The sequence below is a fragment of the Orcinus orca genome, chromosome 3 (genome assembly GCF_937001465.1).
Source record: "Orcinus orca chromosome 3, mOrcOrc1.1, whole genome shotgun sequence".
NCBI classification, from domain to species: Eukaryota; Metazoa; Chordata; class Mammalia; order Artiodactyla; family Delphinidae; genus Orcinus; species Orcinus orca.
In genome coordinates, this window is record NC_064561.1 from 122,628,614 (window position 1) to 122,648,287 (window position 19,674).

Here is a 19,674-nt window from a genome sequence, read left to right on the forward strand (position 1 = left end):
TACAAGAAACAAGGAAGGACACTACATAATGATCAAGGGATCAATCCAAAAAGAAGATATAACAATTATAAATATATATGCACCCAACATAGGAACACCTCAATACATAAGGAAAATGCTAACAGCTATAAAAGAGGAAATCAACAATAGTGGGGGACTTTAACACCTCACTTACACCAATGGACAGAGCATCCAGACAGAAACTTAATAAGGAAACACAAGCTTTAAATGACACAGCAGACCAGATAGATTTAATTGATATTTATAGGACATTCCATCTGATAACAGATTACACTTTCTTCTCAAGTGTATACAGAACACTCTCCAGGACAGATCACATCTTGGGTCACAAATCAAGCCTTGGTAAATATAAGAAAACTGAAATCATATCCAGCATTGTTTCCGACCACAATGCTATGAGATTAGAAATAAATTACAGGGAAAAAACCGTAAAAAACACAAACACATGGAGGCTAAACAATACGTTACTAAATAACCAAGAGATCACTGAAGAAGTCAACAGGAAATCAAAAAATACCTAGGGACAAATGACAATGAAAACGCAATGATCCAAAACCTATGGGATCCAGTAAAAGCAGTTCTAAGAGGAAAGTTTATAGCAATACAATCCTACCTTAAGAAACAAGAAAAATGTCAAACAATCTAACCTTACACCTAGAGAAAGAAGAACAAACAAACCCAAAGTTAGTAGAAGGAAAGAAATCATAAAGATCAGATCAGAAATAAATGAAACAGAAACAAAGAAAACAATAGCAAAGATCAATAAAACTAAAAGCTGGTTCTTTGAGAAGATAAACAAAATTGATAAGCCTTTAGCCAGACTCATCAAGAAAAAGAGAGGACTCAAATCAATAAAATTAGAAATGAAAAAGGAGAAGTTACAACAGACACCACAGAAATACAAAGCATCCTAGGAGACTACTACACGCAACTTTATGCCAACAAAACAGACAACCTGGAAGAAATGGACAAATTCTTAGAAAGGTATAACCTTCCAAGATAGAACAAGGAAGAAATAGAAAATATGAACAGACCAATCACAACCAATGAAATTGAAACTGTGATTAAAAATCTTCCAACAAACAAAAGTCCAGGACCAGATGGCTTCACAGGTGAATTCTATCAAATATTTAGAGACGAGCTAACACCCATCCTTCTCAAACTCTTCCTAAAATTGCAGAGGAAGGAACACTCCCAAACTCATTCTACAAGGCCACCATCACCCTGATACCAAAACCAGACGAAGATACTACAAAAAAAGAAAATTACAGACCAATATCACTGATGAATATAGATGCAAAAGTCCTCAACAAAATACTAGCAAACAGAATCCAACAACAAATTAAAAGGATCATACACCATGATCAAGTGGGATTTATCCCCAGGATGCAAGGATTCTCCAATATACACAAGTCAATCAATGTGATACACCATATTAACAAATGGAAGAATAAAAAGTATATGATCATCTCAACAGATGCAGAAAAAGCTTCTGACAAAACTCAACACCATTTTATGATAAAAACTCTCCAGAAAGTGGGCACAGAGGGAACCTACCTCAACATAAGAAAGGCCATATTATGACAAACCCGCAACAAACATCATTCTCAATGGTGAAAAACTGAAAGCATTTCCTCTAACATCAGGAATGAGACAAGGATGTCCACTCTCACCACTATTATTCAACATAGTTTTGGAAGTCCTAGCCACGGCAATCAGAGAAGAAAAAGAAATAAAAGGAATACAAACTGGAAAAGAAGAAGTAAAACTGTCACTGTTTGCAGATGACATGATACTATACATAAAGAATCCTAAAGATGCCACCAGAAGACTACTAGAGCTAATCAATGAATATGGTATAAAGTTGCAGGATACAAAATTAATGCACAGAAATCTCTTGCATTCCTATATGCTAACAACAAAAGATCAGAAAGAGAAATTAAGGAAACAATCCCATTCACCACTGCAACAAAAAGAATAGAATACCTAGGAATAAACCTACCTAAGAAGGTAAAAGACCTGTACTCAGGAAACTATAAGACACTGATGAAAGAAATCACAGATGACACAAACAGATGGAGAGATATATCATGTTCGTGGATTGGAAGAATCAATATTGTGAAAATGACTATACTACCCAAAGCAATCTACAGATTCAGTGCAATCCCTATCAAATTACCAATGGCACTTTTTACAGAAACAGAACAAAAAAATCTTAAAATATATGGAGACACAAAAGACCCCAAATAGCCAAAGCAATCTTGAGGGGAGAAAACGGAGCTGGAGGAATCAGACTCCCTGACTTCAGACTATACTACAAAGCTACAGTAATCAAGACAATATGGTACTGGCACAAAAACAGATATATGTATCAATGGAACAGGACAGAAAGCCCCAGTGATAAACCCATGCACCTATGGTCAACTAATCTATGACAAAGGAGGTAAGGATATACAATGGAGAAAAGACAGCCTTTTAAGTGGTCCTGGGAAAACTGGACAGCTACATGTAAAAGAATGAAATTAGAACACTCTCTGACACCATACACAAAAATAAACTCAAAATGGATTAAAGACCTAAATGTAAGACCAGACACTATAAAACTCCTAGAGGAAAACATAGGAAGAATACCCTTTGACAAAAATCACAGCAAGATCTTTTTTGACCCACCTCCTAGAGTAATGGAAATAAAAACAAAAATAAACAAATGGGACCTAATGAAACTTCAAAGCTTTTGCACAGCAAAGGAAACTACAAACAAGATGAAAAGACAACCCTCAGAATGGGAGAAAATATTTGCAAACGAATCAACGGACAAAGGATTAATCTTCAAAATATACAAGTAGTTCATGCAGCTCAATATTAAAAAAACAAACCCAATCAAAAAATGGGCAGGGCTTCCCTGGTGGCACAGTGGTTGAGAGTCCACCTGCCGATGCAGGAGACACAGGTTCATGCCCCGGTCCGCGAGGATCCCACATGCCGCGGAGCGGCTGGGCCCGTGAGCCATGGCCGCTGAGCCTGCGTGTCCAGAGCCTGTGCTCCGCAACAGGAGAGGCCACAACAGTGAGAGGCCCGCGTACCACAAAAAAAAAAAAGGGGGGGGGAGAAGACCTAAACAGACATCTCTCCAAAGAAGACATACAGATGGCCAAGAGGCACATGAAAAGCTGCTCAACATCACTAATTATTAGAGAAATGCAAATCAAAACTATAATGAGGTATCACCTCACACCAGTTAGAATGGGCATCATCAGAAAATCTACAAACAACAAATGCTGGAGAGGGTGTGGAGAAAAGGAAACCCTCTTGCACTGCTGGTGGGAATGTAAATGGATACAGCCACTATGGAGAACAGTATGGAGGTTCCTTAAGAAACTAAAAATAGAATTACCATATGACCCAGCATATACTGGGCATATACCCAGAGAAAACCATAATTCAAAAAAGCACATGCACCCCAATATTCATTGAGCACTATTTACAACAGCCAAGTCATGGAAGCAACCTAAATGCCCATCGACAGATGAATGGATAAAGAAGTTGTGGTACATATATACAATGGAATATTACTCAGCCATTAAAAAGAAATGCAATTGAGTTATTTGTGGTGAGGTGGATGGACCTAGAGTCTGTCATACAGAGTGAAGTAAGTCAGAAAGAGAAAAACAAATACTATATGCTAACACATATAGAAGGAATCTAAGAAAAAAAAATGTCATGAAGAACCTAGGGCTAAGACACCAATAAAGACACAGACCTACTAGAACATGGAGTTGAGGATATGGGGAGGGGGAAGGGTAAGCTGGGATGAAGTGAGAGAGTGGCATGGACATATATACACTACCAAACGTAAAATAGATAGCTAGTGGGAAGCAGCCGCATAGCACAGGGAGGTCAGCTAGGTGGTTTGTGACCACCTAGAGGGGTGGGATAGGGAGGGTGGGAGGGAGGGAGATGCAAGAGGGAAGAGATATGGGAACATATGTATAACTGATTCACTTTGTTATAAAGCAGAAACTAACACACCATTGTAAAGCAATTATACTCCAATAAAGATGTTAAAAAAAAAAGAAGTTGTGGTATATATATACAAGGAACTATTACTCAGCCATAAAAAGGAACGAAATTGGGTCATTTGTAGAGATGCGGATGTACCTAGAGACTGTCATACAGAGTGCAGTAAGTCAGAAAGAGAAAAACAAATATCGTATATTAACGCATATATGTGGAATCTAGAAAAATGGTACAGATGAACCAGTTTGCAAGGCAAAAACAGAGACATAGGTGTAAAGAACAAACGTATGGACACCAAGCGGGGAAAGCGGCACGTGGGGGGGATGAATTGGGAGATTGGGATTGACATATATACACTAATATGTATAAAACAGATGACTTGTAAGAACCTGCTGTATAAAAAAAATAATATTAAAACAAACAAAAAAAAAACACTGCTCTTTGAGATAATGTCAAAGAATGAAAAGGCAAGCCACAGATTAGGAGCAAGTATTTGCAACAGATATATCTGAAAGGGGCTATTATCCACAATAAGAAAATAAATAACCTTATTAGAAATGAACAAAATATCTAACACTTACTAAAGAAGAGGTACAGACGGTAGATAAGCCTTGTGAGAACGTGCCCAACATCCTACACCATCAGGGAACTGCAAACTAAAACAACTATGAGGAACCACTACACACTTATTAGAATGGCTAAATTCCAAAACACTGACAACATTAAATGGAGGATGTGGAGCACACGGAACTCTAAATTCATTGCTAGTGAGAACGTAAAATGGTGCAGCCACTTTGGAAGACAGTTTGGCAGTTTCCTACAAGGTAAGCATACTCTTCCCATAAGATCCAGCAATCACGCTCTTTGCTATTTTACCCAAAAGAGCTGAAAACTTAATGTGCACACAAAAACCTTCCCATATTATCAGCTTTATTCTTAAGTGTCAAAACTTGGAAGCAAGATGTCTTCACCAGGTGAATGGACAAATAAACTGTGGTATATCCAGACAATGGAATATTGTTCAGTGCTAAGAAATAATCTACCATGCCATGCAAATACAAAGAGGAACCTTAAGTGCAAATTACAAGTTACATAAGCCAACATGAAACAGCTACATATAGGGTTCCAATTAAACGTTAGGGGGAAAGGCAAAACAAAAGATCAGTGGTTGCCATGAGTTTGTGGAGAGAGGGGTATGAAAAGGTGGAGCACAGGGAATTTTTAGGGCAGTGAAAATATTCTATATGATACTATAATGGTGGATTCATGTCATTATATATTTAGCAAAAACAATAGAATGTACAGAACAAAGGATGAACTGTGGACTTTGGGTGGTAATGATGTGCCAATGTTGGTTCAGACTGTAACGAATATACCACTCTTGTGTGGTACTGCACTGGTAGAGGAAGCTGTGCTATAAGGAAGTATATACACAATTGGGCCTCTGAACCTGTGGGTTCCACACCCTTGGGTTCAAACAACCTCGGATTGAAAATACTCAGGGGGCAAAAAAACCACAGAAGGTTCCAAAAAGCAAAACTCGAAGAATTTGCCTACTGGCAACTACTTACATAGCATTTACATTATATAAAGTATTACATGTAATCTAGAGATGAAGAATACAGGAGGATGTGCACAAGTTACATGCAAGTACTAGGCTATTTTATATAAGGGACTGGAGCATCCACAGATTTTGGTGGGGAGGTTGGGGGAGTTGGAAGGGCAGGTGTCCTGGAACCAATTTCCCCATGGACACTGAGGAATGGCTGAACAGTGACTTAACGCTAACATCTAGCTATAACATTTTCTTATTCTCTACAGATTTTATTCACTTTGAGATATGTAAAATTCGAAGTTTTATTCTAAGTCTTTCAGAGTGCAAACTTACTAGTTGTACTGTGTGGTGGGTTCTATATTCATCTTCACTCCGAAGGCGCTGTTGGAATTTTTCATTGTGTTTTGCAATACAAATTTCCTATAAATACATGAAATGTGTTTTAATATAAGTGAAACTTGAAAGACTCAAAATCTAATTCAATTTGATAAATTAAATTTTAATCTTAACATATACCTACCTACACAGCAAAATATCAAGTAAGCTACCTCTGGTTTCTCATCTGGAATATCGAAGCAGCATAAGCCAAATAATTAGGATCTTAAAAGATTCTTTTATTAAACTACTTAACATCTGTAGAATTCCTGATTTCTCCCTTTTTTTGGAAGGGAAGGAATGGGGCATGGTAGAGTGGAAGGGGGGTGTACCTAGATAGTCTCAAAAGTCTCTTTCAAATCTGAAGACTGTGGCCAGAAGATTCTAAGTATTATTGTACTCTTTAAACTAGTCTGAGCAAAAAAAGGACACATAACACTTGACTTAAACTCTGTTTCTTAAGTGCTTTCTGATGAATTAAAGAACATGATTTTGCCCGGATTGGTTTAAACAATATCATGAAATCTGAATCTTCTGATCATAGACTTCAGAGCTAAAAAGAGACCTTAAAGACTAGAAAGTACAATAATCGTATGCTACAGATTTACATGAAAATAATATTAAGAGATATGTGCTCTTTACACATACCCTATCATCTGGCAACTTCCTAGTGGCACCATGCTAAGTCTTCATTTTCTCTGGGTCCTTCTGGAGAAGTCCTCCAGATAAACAGTTTCTAACACTCTCAAAGCTATACCAAAAGATTACTCTTATAACCTCGTTAAGTCATACATGAATAACCTTTCAGGCCAGGAAGCTGTATTTTAAAGCAGCTCTTTTATCTCCTTCCTATCTTTACCCACACTGCGTTGACTCTACTGCCTAACAAGTATTGATCACAGATCGAACCTGTCCAAGGCAGTCTCCAAGGGGGAGAAGTGGCATGATATAGTGATATAATGGCTCAGGCTTCCAAGTCACACAGACCTAGGATAGTATCCTGCTTTGACCCATACTAGCTGCTTTTCCTTAGGTAATTTATTTAACGACTGGAAGCCTTAGTTCCTTTGGTTATAAAATGAGGATACAAGTCTACAATTCCTTATCAAGAACAGAACTCAGATGTGTTTCAAAATTAATTTTTTTTTTAATTTTAGAAAGGTGATATGTTGCATACACCATCTATTGCCTAGTAACTCCAGCAGGATCTGACACAACACCCCATAATAAGTATTACTGATGCTTTTGCAGTGAAAACAGATGAATAGTCAAAGTAAGTAGGACAAAGAAATGTTCAGGTCTGGGTTTGCCACCAAATCAAGTATCAGAATGCGTTTTGGCTACTGGGAGAATAAAAGAAGATAACATACATAAAGAACAATGTTATTTCTATTATTCTTCCTGAAAAGTTTAATCACAAAGCATAGACCTCAAGTCCTCACGGCACAGCCAGAGACCGTCTTCGTTCTCTCAAGAGGAGAAGCAGGGCATGATTTACTTATAGCCAGAGAACTACCCCTGGGTATGAAATTCTATTGTGGGTGCCAGATTAACCACGGAGCCTGTGACCCTGGGGATGCTGACATGCAGACCACAAGGAGTGTAGGGTGCTGTTACAAAGAGAGTCATCCTGATCTTTGGTAAAGTATGACTGATCGTTCTTCTCAGAACAGTGTTTCTAAGTTACTCTCTTTCCAGCCTTCTTTTGTCATTCCTCCTTCCCTCTGCAGTTCTGTCACCTAAGCCGTTGGATTTGGGGGTCTGGGGGCAGGGAAAGGGGAGGACAGGGGGCAAGACCATTCAGAGACCCTTGGCTGTGTGCTGTGACAGGTCACAGCAGATCAGAGGCTGCGGTGTAAATGGGCAGAATCTACAGGGCTGAGTTTCCCTACCTCAGATTTAGTTTAATATAAGAATGAAGAGTGAAGAATATAGATTAAATTGGTACACACTTTTATATATAAATAAAAATTTCCTTGAAGACTGAGGTCAGAACCAGTCAACTTAATTGTAGAGCATCCCTGGCCTCCTTAAAATAAAAAGGAGCCGGGAATTGCATTACATGGAATCCTGTAGTCATGATCAGAGTCACCTCTGGGTGGCTGAGGCAAACAGCATATCACCACTGGCTGTTCTAATGTGTTTAAGAGGATAATGCTCAGACAACCATATAATGTCAATACAATGGCCCAAGTATTGAGAAGATATAACTCTTACTCAGTTTTAAAAGGTATGTGTATTAGTGACAAATTGCGTTAGAATTATTGGATATGGGTCAAAGATTAAGTAATGGAAAAATAAATAAATAAAAGATTACTTAATGGAATAAAAGCAAGATGTAAAATTAAGGTTATATTCAATTAATATGTAACCTATTATACCTTTTTATTTCTGAGGTATGCTTTCTTGGCTGAAACCCGTCCACGTCTTGCCTCCAGCTGGCGTGCTTTCTGCTGAAGTTTCTGTAGCTCTTCTCTCTGTAAATGCACAGACACTGCCATCTCTTCCTTCTCCAGCATGGCCTCCATGCTTTCATAAGTGTCATAGTATACCACTTCATCTCTCTTTTCTGTTACAAAACAGCAACAAGGGGTAGTGGTTAAGAGCATGGGCTATGGAGCCAGACAGAACAGGGCTCTGATCCACTCACTGATTCTATAACCTCAGGCAAAGCCATTACCCCTTTGTAAAATAGGAAATATACCTCTTTGGGGGAATGTGTGTGCCAGTGTCTGGCACATAGTTAAGTGCTCAATATAAAATGCCAAGAACCTTGTCTCCCAAATAAAAAATTTGAGAATACAGATTCTGGCTGAAGCAACAAAGCCAGTTACTTACAAAGTAAGTAGGAAGGAATAACATAGTTGCACTGCTACATCTACTAAATCACTTGTTTGACTTTACATTAAGTTTTCTTAACCTCAACAGAAGAAATAAAACTGGTGTCCATGTACATTTTCCCTATGTATGCAAACAAATACATGGGGAAATTTCATCATTCATTCAAATGTCTTTTTGTGGACTTATGTATTAGACACACATCATACCCGATATAAGTCTTTTGATGCTTTCCAGTTGTGCTGTCAACAGTAACTCTTCACACTTTAAGATTTCAAACTGCACTTCATACAACTGAAGTTGCAGATCATAATAATCAGCTTCTAATTGATCCAACTGAGCGATGGCTTCTGTACCGCCCTGCAAACTCTGCATCTGCATTGAAAATAAAAATAAGGACATATCTAGTTTGAGGGAACAAGAAATTAAGCTATGATTAGAAATGAATACTAACTAATCAGACAGGATAAATCCATGAAGCAACTGAACACCAGCAGACAACGTGGGATCAGAGGCTCGTGTACAGATAATTTAAGAACCTACTAAATTTGTGTATAAAGCTGTGTGAACATGTATATTTTTCTCTGAGTACAGTGTTCCTAGCTTTCAAATTCATAAAGGGACAAGAGTCTGTGACTTAAAAGAGGTGAGAATGACGATAGTCAAGACTCGGTTAAAAAGGAATAGTACTTACTCCTAAGTGTGGTTAAAAAATTCTTAAGTCAAATGTAATTTTGCTTGCCTGGGTGATATTTAATGTTTCAGTGTTACTTTAGAAACTGTTTGATGTTTAGCATTATACCATGGCAAATACCACTGTCACATCAGGAAGACGTTTTTGTTTTTAAAATAACCTAAGGAGATGTGACATATCAACATTTTTTTTAAAGAACAAAAGTCTCCCCATAATTTAAACCACAGAGTTGTACTGTACTATAAAGCAAGGGATTTGTTTGGGATGGGCTTAATAAATCACATTTGGTCTGTTTCTCCTGAGTCATGTGGTCATGTTAAATTAATGCTAATAAAACTAGTGGAGCCACCATCACAGATATGTATAAAAAGCACAATGCACATATTGTATCCCTCAACAGGCATAAACCTGGCAAGAATGACTAACTGACAGCTTTACCAAATCCTCTGAAGAATTCAAACACAATCGAGAACATTCAAAAACAGACTATTCAGGTACTATTAAGGATAACCCCAGGGAAAATGACCCCACAGATAAACATGCCAGACTCCCTGGCCCATTTCAGCCTCACCCTTCCTCTACCATAGGAGACCAATTCCAGTAAGAAATGTTCTTGCAATAGCACATAGTTATAAAACTTACCTCAGCAGCTCTTTTAGGCACCCTATATTGTCATTACAATTCATCCTGGTTAGAATAAAGCTAGTCAATCTGATGAAGACAGTGGCACTCTATTTCAGTCAATAAAATGCTAGCATATCAAGTTTTAAAGTTCAAGACCTTAAGAAAATTCCAGATACCTAGTAACATAAAGGAGAAAGCTAACTAGAAAAGAAGATTAGAGTGGAAATGCCTCAGGTGAAGGAGAGATGGAGCTGAAATCTGTGAAGAGATTCTGAATAGTGTGGAAAAGTTCAGAACAAGTTCTCATTTTTCCTTTAACAATAGTAGCAAATCAGAAAATGTAAGGGAAAAATAAATCCATTAACAAATCTAAATCCATAATTTAAAATCCATTAACAAAAAGATTTTTCTAGATCGTACCCTTAAAATATTACAGATTACCTCATACACTATTTTTTAAACAAGAGTTAGACATGCATATGCACATTCATAGAATGTATTTTACATAAAGCTGTATTAATAAAAGCAGTGATGACATTTTGTTCTTCTCTAGAGAATATACAACTTTCACACATACATACTCAATGTATTTAGAAGCCAATGTGGTCAAGCCACAGAATGGGAACAAATATTTGCAAATCATATATTTGATAAGACTTGTATCTGGAATATGTAAAGAACTCTTTCAATTCAGTGATTTAAAAAACCCAATTTTAGGGAGTTTCCCGGCAGTCCAGTGGATCCCACAAGCCTAGCAGCACAGCTCCCCCACACACAAAAAAATTTTTAATGGGCAAATGACCTGAATAGACACTTCTCCAAAGAAAATATATAAGTGGCCAATAAGCACATGGAAAGATAATGGACATAAATGCCATCAGAGAAAGGCAAATCAAAGCCACGAGATACCACTTCACACCCACCAGGATGGCTATTATTATATATATATATATATATATATATATATAAAATCTATATAAAAGACTGTTTAGTGTAACGTAAAGAAAGATGTGGAGAAATTCTATCCTTTGTACACTGCTGGTGGGAATGTAAATGGTACAGCTGCTTTGGAAAACAGTCTGATAGTTCCTCAGTAGGTTAAATAGCATTTCACGCCAAGATAAATGAAAACCTTGCACATGGATGTTCACAGCAGCTTTATTCGTAAAGCTCCAAAAGTAAAAAGAACCCCAAAGTTCATCAACTGATGAATGCACAAAATGTGGTGTATCATTTGGCCAAAAAAAGTAAATTAAGTAATGATGCATGCTACAATACGGATGTACCTTGAAAACATTACACTACGTGGGGGAAAAAGCATTAAAGAAGTTACATCTTTTATGATTCCATTTATATGAAATGTCGAGAACAGCAAATCTATAGAGACAGAAAATAGTTGCCTAGGTGTGGGGAGGACCGAAGGGGAGATAGGAAATGAGTGCTCCTTTTTCTTTTAACAGTTGCTGCCTACAGTCATGCTGGCATGCTGTGAAAATGCCATAACTCTAACTCTTCTATCAGAGGCCCCATTGTGAAAGTTATCATCATCTCATGGAGGTACTGCAAAATTAACTACTTTCTGTAGAGTCAGAAAAATTTAAGTCTTATACCCAAAAAAAAGTCAAATAGCATATCTTATGAAAAAAAATTTTTAAATATATTTTTCTCACGGCTTTTGTTACTTTTTTTTTTTTTTTTTTTTTCCCGGTACGCGGGCCTCTCACTGTGTGGACTCTCCCGCTGCAGAGCACAGGCTCCGGACGCGCAAACTCAGCAGCCATGGCTCACGGGCCCAGCCGCTCCGCGGCATGTGGGATCCTCCCGGACCGGGGCACGAACCCGTGTCCCCTGCATCGGCAGGCGGACTCCCAACCACTGCGCCACCAAGGAAGCCCTGTTACCTCTTCTTTTAGTGCATGTTTCCTCTGTTCCAAACAGATCTCTTTAGCTCTCATCATCTGCAGAGTCTCCTTAGAAACTGCATACTGGAGTTTTTCCATACGTTCAGCAGCTGCTGCCCATGATGCTTTACCAAATTTCTTCTGATCTGCTCGCATTCGATCATATACAGCTATTGATAATTTTTAAAAAGACATTGAGACATTAAGACATGAAACAACTTGACACTAAAGAATTGAAAGTCTTAGATTCCACTGATCACACACTCAAAGATAAACACACAAATGCTACCCTCATGATAAACTACCTATAACGGCTCTAAAATATAATTCAACAGTATGTTAGATTCTCTCTAATGTCTCCAATAAGAATTTTAAATAGTCATTCTCAGAAATAACTTTCTGAAGATGAAACTGAGTTTTCAGGTTAATTTTAAAACTTACTTAAAAAAATACTCTTTTCACATTGTCCAGTGTTATTAAATTTCTAAGTTTCTATAAAACTTTATTCTGTCACGGTTTATACTTTTTCCTAGGTATGTTAGTTGAAATCAGAACCATAACTATTAAAAGGTATTTAAAAATTATTTAAATTCATGTACTTTTGAGTTCTCCAAACGTATTTTAATGATAATGGTAGGATGAAATAAATCCTAGACATTAGCATGGAGCTGATTCTGCTAAGGTTAGTGCTGGAGCAGAAACAGTTAGTGCTGGGCTTAACTAACTAAGCCCCAAAGAAGACACCCAACTTCTCCTTGCCACCACACAGAAAAAGGAAGAACTTTTTAGTTTGCCACAATAGAGGCCTCATTCAAGAAACATTTCTTGACAATCAAACACCTAGTATCTTCCAGTTAAAGAAGTTTATCACTGATAATAGAATGGTGCTGGCTCATCTTGGGTCCTTATACAAATGAACCCAACCATCCTATGATCCTTATGCCTAATAGGTCAGACATGCTTTAACTATCATAAAAGAGTCAGGCAATCTGATTACGCAGTACCTAATTTAGATTCGTGTACATTCTCTAGTAGTTTCTTTAATACGTTCAGAGGTAAGTGATTAATACTTTTGTAATGCTACTATATCATAACCCTCTTTGCAAGAAGTATCTCAGTAACATATGCCTCAATTTTAATTTTTTGACAATAATACGAGTACATACTTGAAAATTAAAACTGTACAGAGAGGCTGATAGTGGAAAAGAGCAGTTTCTCATGCTCAGCTCTCCCCCCACCCTTAGTCCCAATGACTAAATGCAACCAACTTGGAACCTGCTCCTGGGTAGTTACCTCCATTCAAGAACGTTACCATTTCTTGATTTAGTCTTAAAAATCTGTTGAGTTCTTATGACAAATGAGCAATCTATTTACTCAGAATCTCCTCTCAATATAGTTCTTTTGGTTTCTCTAGTTTTTCTTTGGCCTTTAAATGCTAACATATTTGAATATTGATCTGATCCTTTATTTTAGGGTTTCTAACAAATAATAACTACTTCTGTTGCTTACATAGCAAAATGATTCTGCCATCTTAAATCTCTATCTTTTAAAAATGTATGATAGTATTTATGCAACCATAAGATCAATACAGTAGTGCACTGTAGGGGAAAAAATAACAGCAGGGGGTTAGACAGTTTGGAGTTAAATTCTCACTTCTACCCATCAACATGTAACTTTCAGAAGAAACTTAACTGTTCTTGGGCTAAATTCCCTTGAATAATAAACATAATACAGTACCTCCTCGGAAGACTTGTGGAAATTAAATGAGAGAATAATAGATATTTAAATGTTTCTCTCACTTCACATGGCAATATTAATCAAATACATGGTCTGTTTTGTTTCTTCTCTCCCTCATGCACACGTGACCACAATCACTCATATTTATACGATGTTGTGTTAATTTCAAAGTGCTTTTTCCAAGTGTTCTATTTACCTGCCCAGCAATCCTATAGAATAGGCATGGTATGCATTATCAACACCTTCAACACAGATATGTGAAACTTGGTGACTTAAGACCAAGGTTACACACCTATAAAAGGAGAGTTATATGAGTACCCAAGTTGCTTAAATACCTAGCCTGCTGCTTCTATCATTTTCACCTGAACTTGTAATCACAGCATATAGTCAAACATTCTGCATAAACAAAAATAGTCTGGAGCCTTATCTCTTGCTTCCCACTTAAGGACTGTGTCTGTAGAGCAGTTCCCTGTCCTAATTCAGTCTCAGGTTGTTACCTACCACAAGAGCTAGTCAATACTTTGTCTTCCAACATCTTTAGATAGAATGTATTCTTCTGCCTAATTGCTGCTCACTACTTCACCTGGAGTTATTTTCCAACAGCTCAGGAATATGAAGATAATGTAGAAAATTATGAATACAGAATGCTCGGAATACCCCTAGAACAATATTGGAACACCTCTAAAACAGATTCTTGGGCTTCCCTAGTGGCCCAGTGGTTGAGAGTCCGCCTGCCGATGCAGGGGACACGGGTTCGTGCCCCGGTCCGCGAAGATCCCACATGCCGCGGAGCGGCTTGGCCCATGAGCCACGGCCACTGAGCCTGCGCGTCCGGAGCCCGTGCTCCGCAATGGGAGAGGCCACAACAGTGAGATCCCCATGTACCGCAAAAAAACAAAAAAAACAAAAAAAACCCAGATTCTTCTCTCCCTCTGCTGGCAAGAATAAAGATTCTTGCTAAGATGACTGATAACATTAACAGGATAACACCATGTAATAGCACCCTATGGTGATCATTATATGTAAAAAAGCTCTGAAGGCAACAGTCCTGGTGTTTACAAGGAATCATGTTAAATTTGTTTAAAAAACCTTAATGTTCTAACATACATATACCTGTCAGAAAAGGGCCCATTTAAGATGTTTTTAAAAGCTAAGCAGTAAAATTGGGCTACACCTGGCTTTGCATAAGGAAGGAAATAAAGGCCTATTTTACTCCTCTTCTAATATATAGAGAATACAAGGAGATCTTATATAGATCAATGGGGGAAAACAGCCCAATAGAAAAATAGGCAGAAGACAGTAACTGGGAAAAAAGGAAGGACATGCAAATACCAATTATTACATGAAAACAAAAAAGATGAACACTCAGTAATAAGCAAAGAAATGCAAATTTTAAAAACATGGTACTACTTTTCATCTATTAAACTGTTTTTTTTTTTAAAATGACAATGCCAAATGATGCTGAGGAATCAAGCAAAGTATTCTCATTCAGCACAATGGCTTCGAGTGAAACTTTTAAGGAAACGTGGATTTGCTGAAAGAATAACCTGAATAACGACTTTAATGCCAGGTATACAAATAGAGAGATTATTAAAATAATGAATAATTTAAACTGCTTCTCAGGGAGTGGTGGAACGATTTCTGTGGCCTCTATGGAAGGGAGTTGGAAGGAACGGACCTTGCCAGACAGACCTTGCCAGATGTATCTCTTCATTTGGCTTGATTTGTATCCTTTATAAATTGTAATGGTAAGTATGTGTTTTCCTGAGTTCTGCGAGTGAATTTTTGAACCTGAAAGGGCTGTAGGAACCCCAAATTTGTAGCCAGTTGGTTAGACGTACAGATGGCCTAAGGACACCCCAAATTTGCAAGTAGTGTCTGAAGGGCAGGGAGTCTTGCTGGTGACTGGGACTTTAAGCTATGACATCTGTAACTGTGAACGATTATTGTCAGAATTGAATTATGCTATACTAATACCCATCACTTTTAATTTTTTTAAAGGTGGGCTATATGTAAACACATATGCCTAGAAAAGACTGAAAGGATATACCTTAACTTGTTAATAGTGGTCTTCTTTAACTGCTAGGATTATGAGTGGTCTTTAATTCTTTTCTATATAACTATTTTGAACATAAAATACTTAAACCACTCATTTTTGAAAATACCTCCATCCATTTTGAAAATACCTAACAAAAATAATTCTACTGGGAAACTCACCTTTTTGAGCTTTAGCTGTTATTTCAAAATATTTGACAGTAAGATCTTGAATGGACAGCACAGCCATATGAGCTTTCCGCTGCCAGTCAGCATCTTCTTTTTGTAGACTTTCAATTCTTCGGGGACCCAGGTAATCATTCTCTATAGAAATCTGTAGAGAGAAAATAGAAAAATGGAAAAGATCATTTCTTTCTCTCTTTTAACATTTACTGAACGTTTATATATCAGGCATTGTGCTTGGTACTAAAAGAAAGAATACTTGTTTTTCCCTGCTCTGCAGTAGAAGCTATCAATTTACAAAACAATTAAATTAACAATAATGTTGAAGACAGTTGATGCAGAAATTGTTCCCCCTTCCTCCTCTATCTTCTTCTTCATCCTTCCCTCTTCTATATATAAAGGACATATAACAAAATGTTTAAGACTGATGATTTTCAAGTGCTGGGATGAGAAATTTATTTCCTCCTTTACGATAATTGTATTTTCAGTTTAAGAATTATTTGTGCCAATAAAATGCTTATTTAATCATTGACATAAATAAATAAAATAAGATTGACAATACATAAAAATCAGCCTATCTGCCTACTGAAGGACTCTGGATATAAGTAACAGAAAAACTGGCTATGTATTATTTATAAGAGTCACAACTAAAACAAAAGGACAAAGGAAAGTTGAAAATCAAATGATGGACAGAGGTATGCCAAGTGAATGTCACAGAAGTAACAATATCAATGTTAAAATATAGAAAAGCGCTAAACCGGTATGTTAATATGGAAGAAAGTTACAGTCCAGGAAGAACAGCAATAGACCCTCTGTACTGCTTTACCACATACTGAGAAAGAAACTTAAAACTTAAACAATAACACCGTATTAGGATGATGGGGAAAAAATATTATAGAGAAAAATGTGCCACCCCTGGCACACTTAAAAAAAATTGATCAAGTAAGTTATCATACACCACTAAAAAATTATAATGAATTTCAAAAGTAGAAATAATGCAGGTCATAGTCTCTAAACAGTACAATAAACAGAAATCAAAGGAACAGTCTAAAACAGATGATTGAGTCTTGAAGCAACAACATACTGCTCCTTAAGCAAATGAAGTCTTCCAGAAAGAGGGAAAAACGTATGAGCACTCACTGTAGTGCTCAGCACACACAGAACAATTAATTAGCAATGTTAAGGCGACAGTGGCAAGGTAGAGGAAGAGGTCAAGAATGATCCTAGGGTTACTGGGAAAAAATATGTACATGGAATTGCCAAGGATTTCATTTTGCATACTAAGTTTAACTTTGCAAGTCTTGTCCAGAGATATAAGCTTGGGTACACTTGACACACTAGAAGACATTTAAAGCAACGAGAGTGAATGAGTTCATGTAAGGAATTGTAATCATATAAGTAGCAAGATTCAATGGAGGAGAAATCAACACTATCAAACACTGCTTAGGGATCAAGTAGATACACAACCAGTACCCATGGACCTAACAGCGTGAACTTGGCGACAACAGTTCTGGAGTACAGGCAAATTCCTTTTGCCTATTAATTCCCACCATATCTTCAGACCTCAGTTCAATTACTGGTTCATGGATGTCATCCCTGACTCATCATTATAGGCAGTATAAGCTCTTCAATCTAAAAAATAGCCTTCATTCTTAAGTCTTATCACAATCATACTTTACATTATTTTATATCACCTCCTTTCTGCTCTGAATGTTCCATGAGGGCAGAGAATGCACAAGTGGTTTTTATCTCTGCTTGCTTGCTTTTCACTAGCACACTGCTGGGCATGAACTAGGTAATCTACAATATTTCCTGAATGAGTGAATAAAAATTCACTTCCATACATGTTTTTAATGAGGAGAGAAATGCAGACACATGTATAATACTCTTTTGTGAAATTTGTGTGAGTGAATAGAGGGGAAAAGGGTAGAGAAGAGGATAAGGCTTAAGGGTAGGCACTCTTGCTTTATTTTAATGGGAGATCACAGAGCAGGTTGAGAGGGAGAACCTATGTCTTCCCCTGTGAAGAAAGAACCCAGTTATGAAAAGAATATGAACAAGAATTATGTATATGTATAACTGAATCACTTTGCTGTACAACTGAAAGTAACAGAACATTGTAAATCAACTATACTCCAAAATAATATAAAAATTAAAAAAAGAAAGAAAGAATCCAGTTAAAAATAAATTGGTAGAGGAGACGGGAGAAGACACAAGATAGCTGTTTTTAGATGGTAGGGTGACAAACCATTTATCGTAGGAAGAGGGTTAGTGAAGTCATGGTGAAACAGGCACACATAATATACTGCTGGTGGAACTATAAATTGATTAAAACCTTTTCTGGAAAGTATTTTATGATACCATAGTCTTTGAACACATTTAGCTGTTTAGATCAGGACAAACTTTACTGAGGCCCATAAATTGCAGAGGGCTTTGAAGGAGGGGTAGGATTTTGACAGTTACATGGGGAGCATATGGGAAAAGAGAACCACCCAAAAGGGATGCTGTAGGTAAGAATTAACCTGAACAAAAGCCTTGAGGTAAGTAAGTAAGTTCAATGCATGGTAAAGGACAGAGAGCAGTCCAGCCTAGCTGGAGTTTAGGTAAAACAGGTGAAGGTAGTGGGAGATAACACTAGAGAAGTAGGTTAGATCAATGAGGAGGCTGAGGAGTTTGTATTGCATATGACAGGCAACTGGAAACCACTGAGGGCTTCTCAGCAATAGTAAGGGGCATATTTAGACTTCAGTTTACATTTAAGGTTTTAGAAAACTTGTTTTCTGTAATAAAACCATCAAGGTTTTGTGCTTTCATTTGTTGTGATTACCTTTGATTTTTAAAACAAGTTAAAAAGCAAAAGATTAGTGTTCACAAGTATGAAAAAGAAATTTAATAAATTGATATTATGATAAACTTAATAAATTGTAGCAAAAATTTAAATTCTTACTCGGCACATTATGATGGAAGTCCTTTTCAATGACATGGTTAAACTTCGTATGTTTATTATACCTAAGACCATAAGCTAGGTTAGCTAAGTTTTTTCCCTGACTTTGAAAGTCAAAATGTATTTAGATTCTATCAACTCCGAAGTTCAACCTTCTGCCTTGTGATGCTAGGGTTCAGGCTCTGAAAACTACATTTAGCCTTTGCCAACAGAAAGGGCTGGAGGAGATTTCAGAGTTGAAGGAAAGAGAAGATTTGCTTCTTCCTATCTGTATCACTTGACTTTCCTGTTTGCTGTTCCTGTGATCATCATCCCAGACTCGCTTCTTCATCCCAGCATCTGCAGTACCTTCTTGAAGGAGTTAACAGAATCGAGTTTGCAGTTTTTTAACCTTCACAGAACTGACCTCATTTGTGTGCTCAAGACAAACCAGCACCTGTCCACCAGTGCCCTATCCCCAGAGATCTGGTCCTCTCCACTGAGATCAGACACACCAGCACTAGAAGAGCAATGTCTTCTTTCTCAGAGGTCAGCTCCACAGGACCTATCCTTTAATAATTACCACCTCTTCCCTTTGTAACCCCCGATCCTAGGAGTGGTGGCTGCTTTTGCAATTAACTCTGATATCTTAAGAGTTGCCTTCTTATCTACCTTGTTAACAACTTTATACCTGGTTCTTAAAATGCCCTCTGTTGAAATAACTGATTTGATCTTCTGGTCAGACCAACAGACACAACTGTGGAACAGAAAT

General features: G+C 37.3%; 1 protein-coding gene across 2 annotated transcripts in view; it reads right to left on the reverse strand.

The window, feature by feature from the left end:
* Nucleotides 1–19,674, reverse strand: part of JMY (junction mediating and regulatory protein, p53 cofactor) — a 73,931-nt gene that overhangs the window by 16,852 nt on the left and 37,405 nt on the right. For both annotated transcript variants that reach the window (XM_033430086.2, XM_004270842.3), the window contains exons 3-7: nt 15,980–16,130; nt 12,026–12,195; nt 9,016–9,181; nt 8,350–8,537; nt 5,927–6,013 (exon numbers count right to left, since the gene is read on the reverse strand). In XM_033430086.2, coding sequence (XP_033285977.1) covers nt 5,927–6,013; nt 8,350–8,537; nt 9,016–9,181; nt 12,026–12,195; nt 15,980–16,130 — 762 coding nt within the window. The remainder of the gene's footprint in view (nt 1–5,926; nt 6,014–8,349; nt 8,538–9,015; nt 9,182–12,025; nt 12,196–15,979; nt 16,131–19,674) is intronic.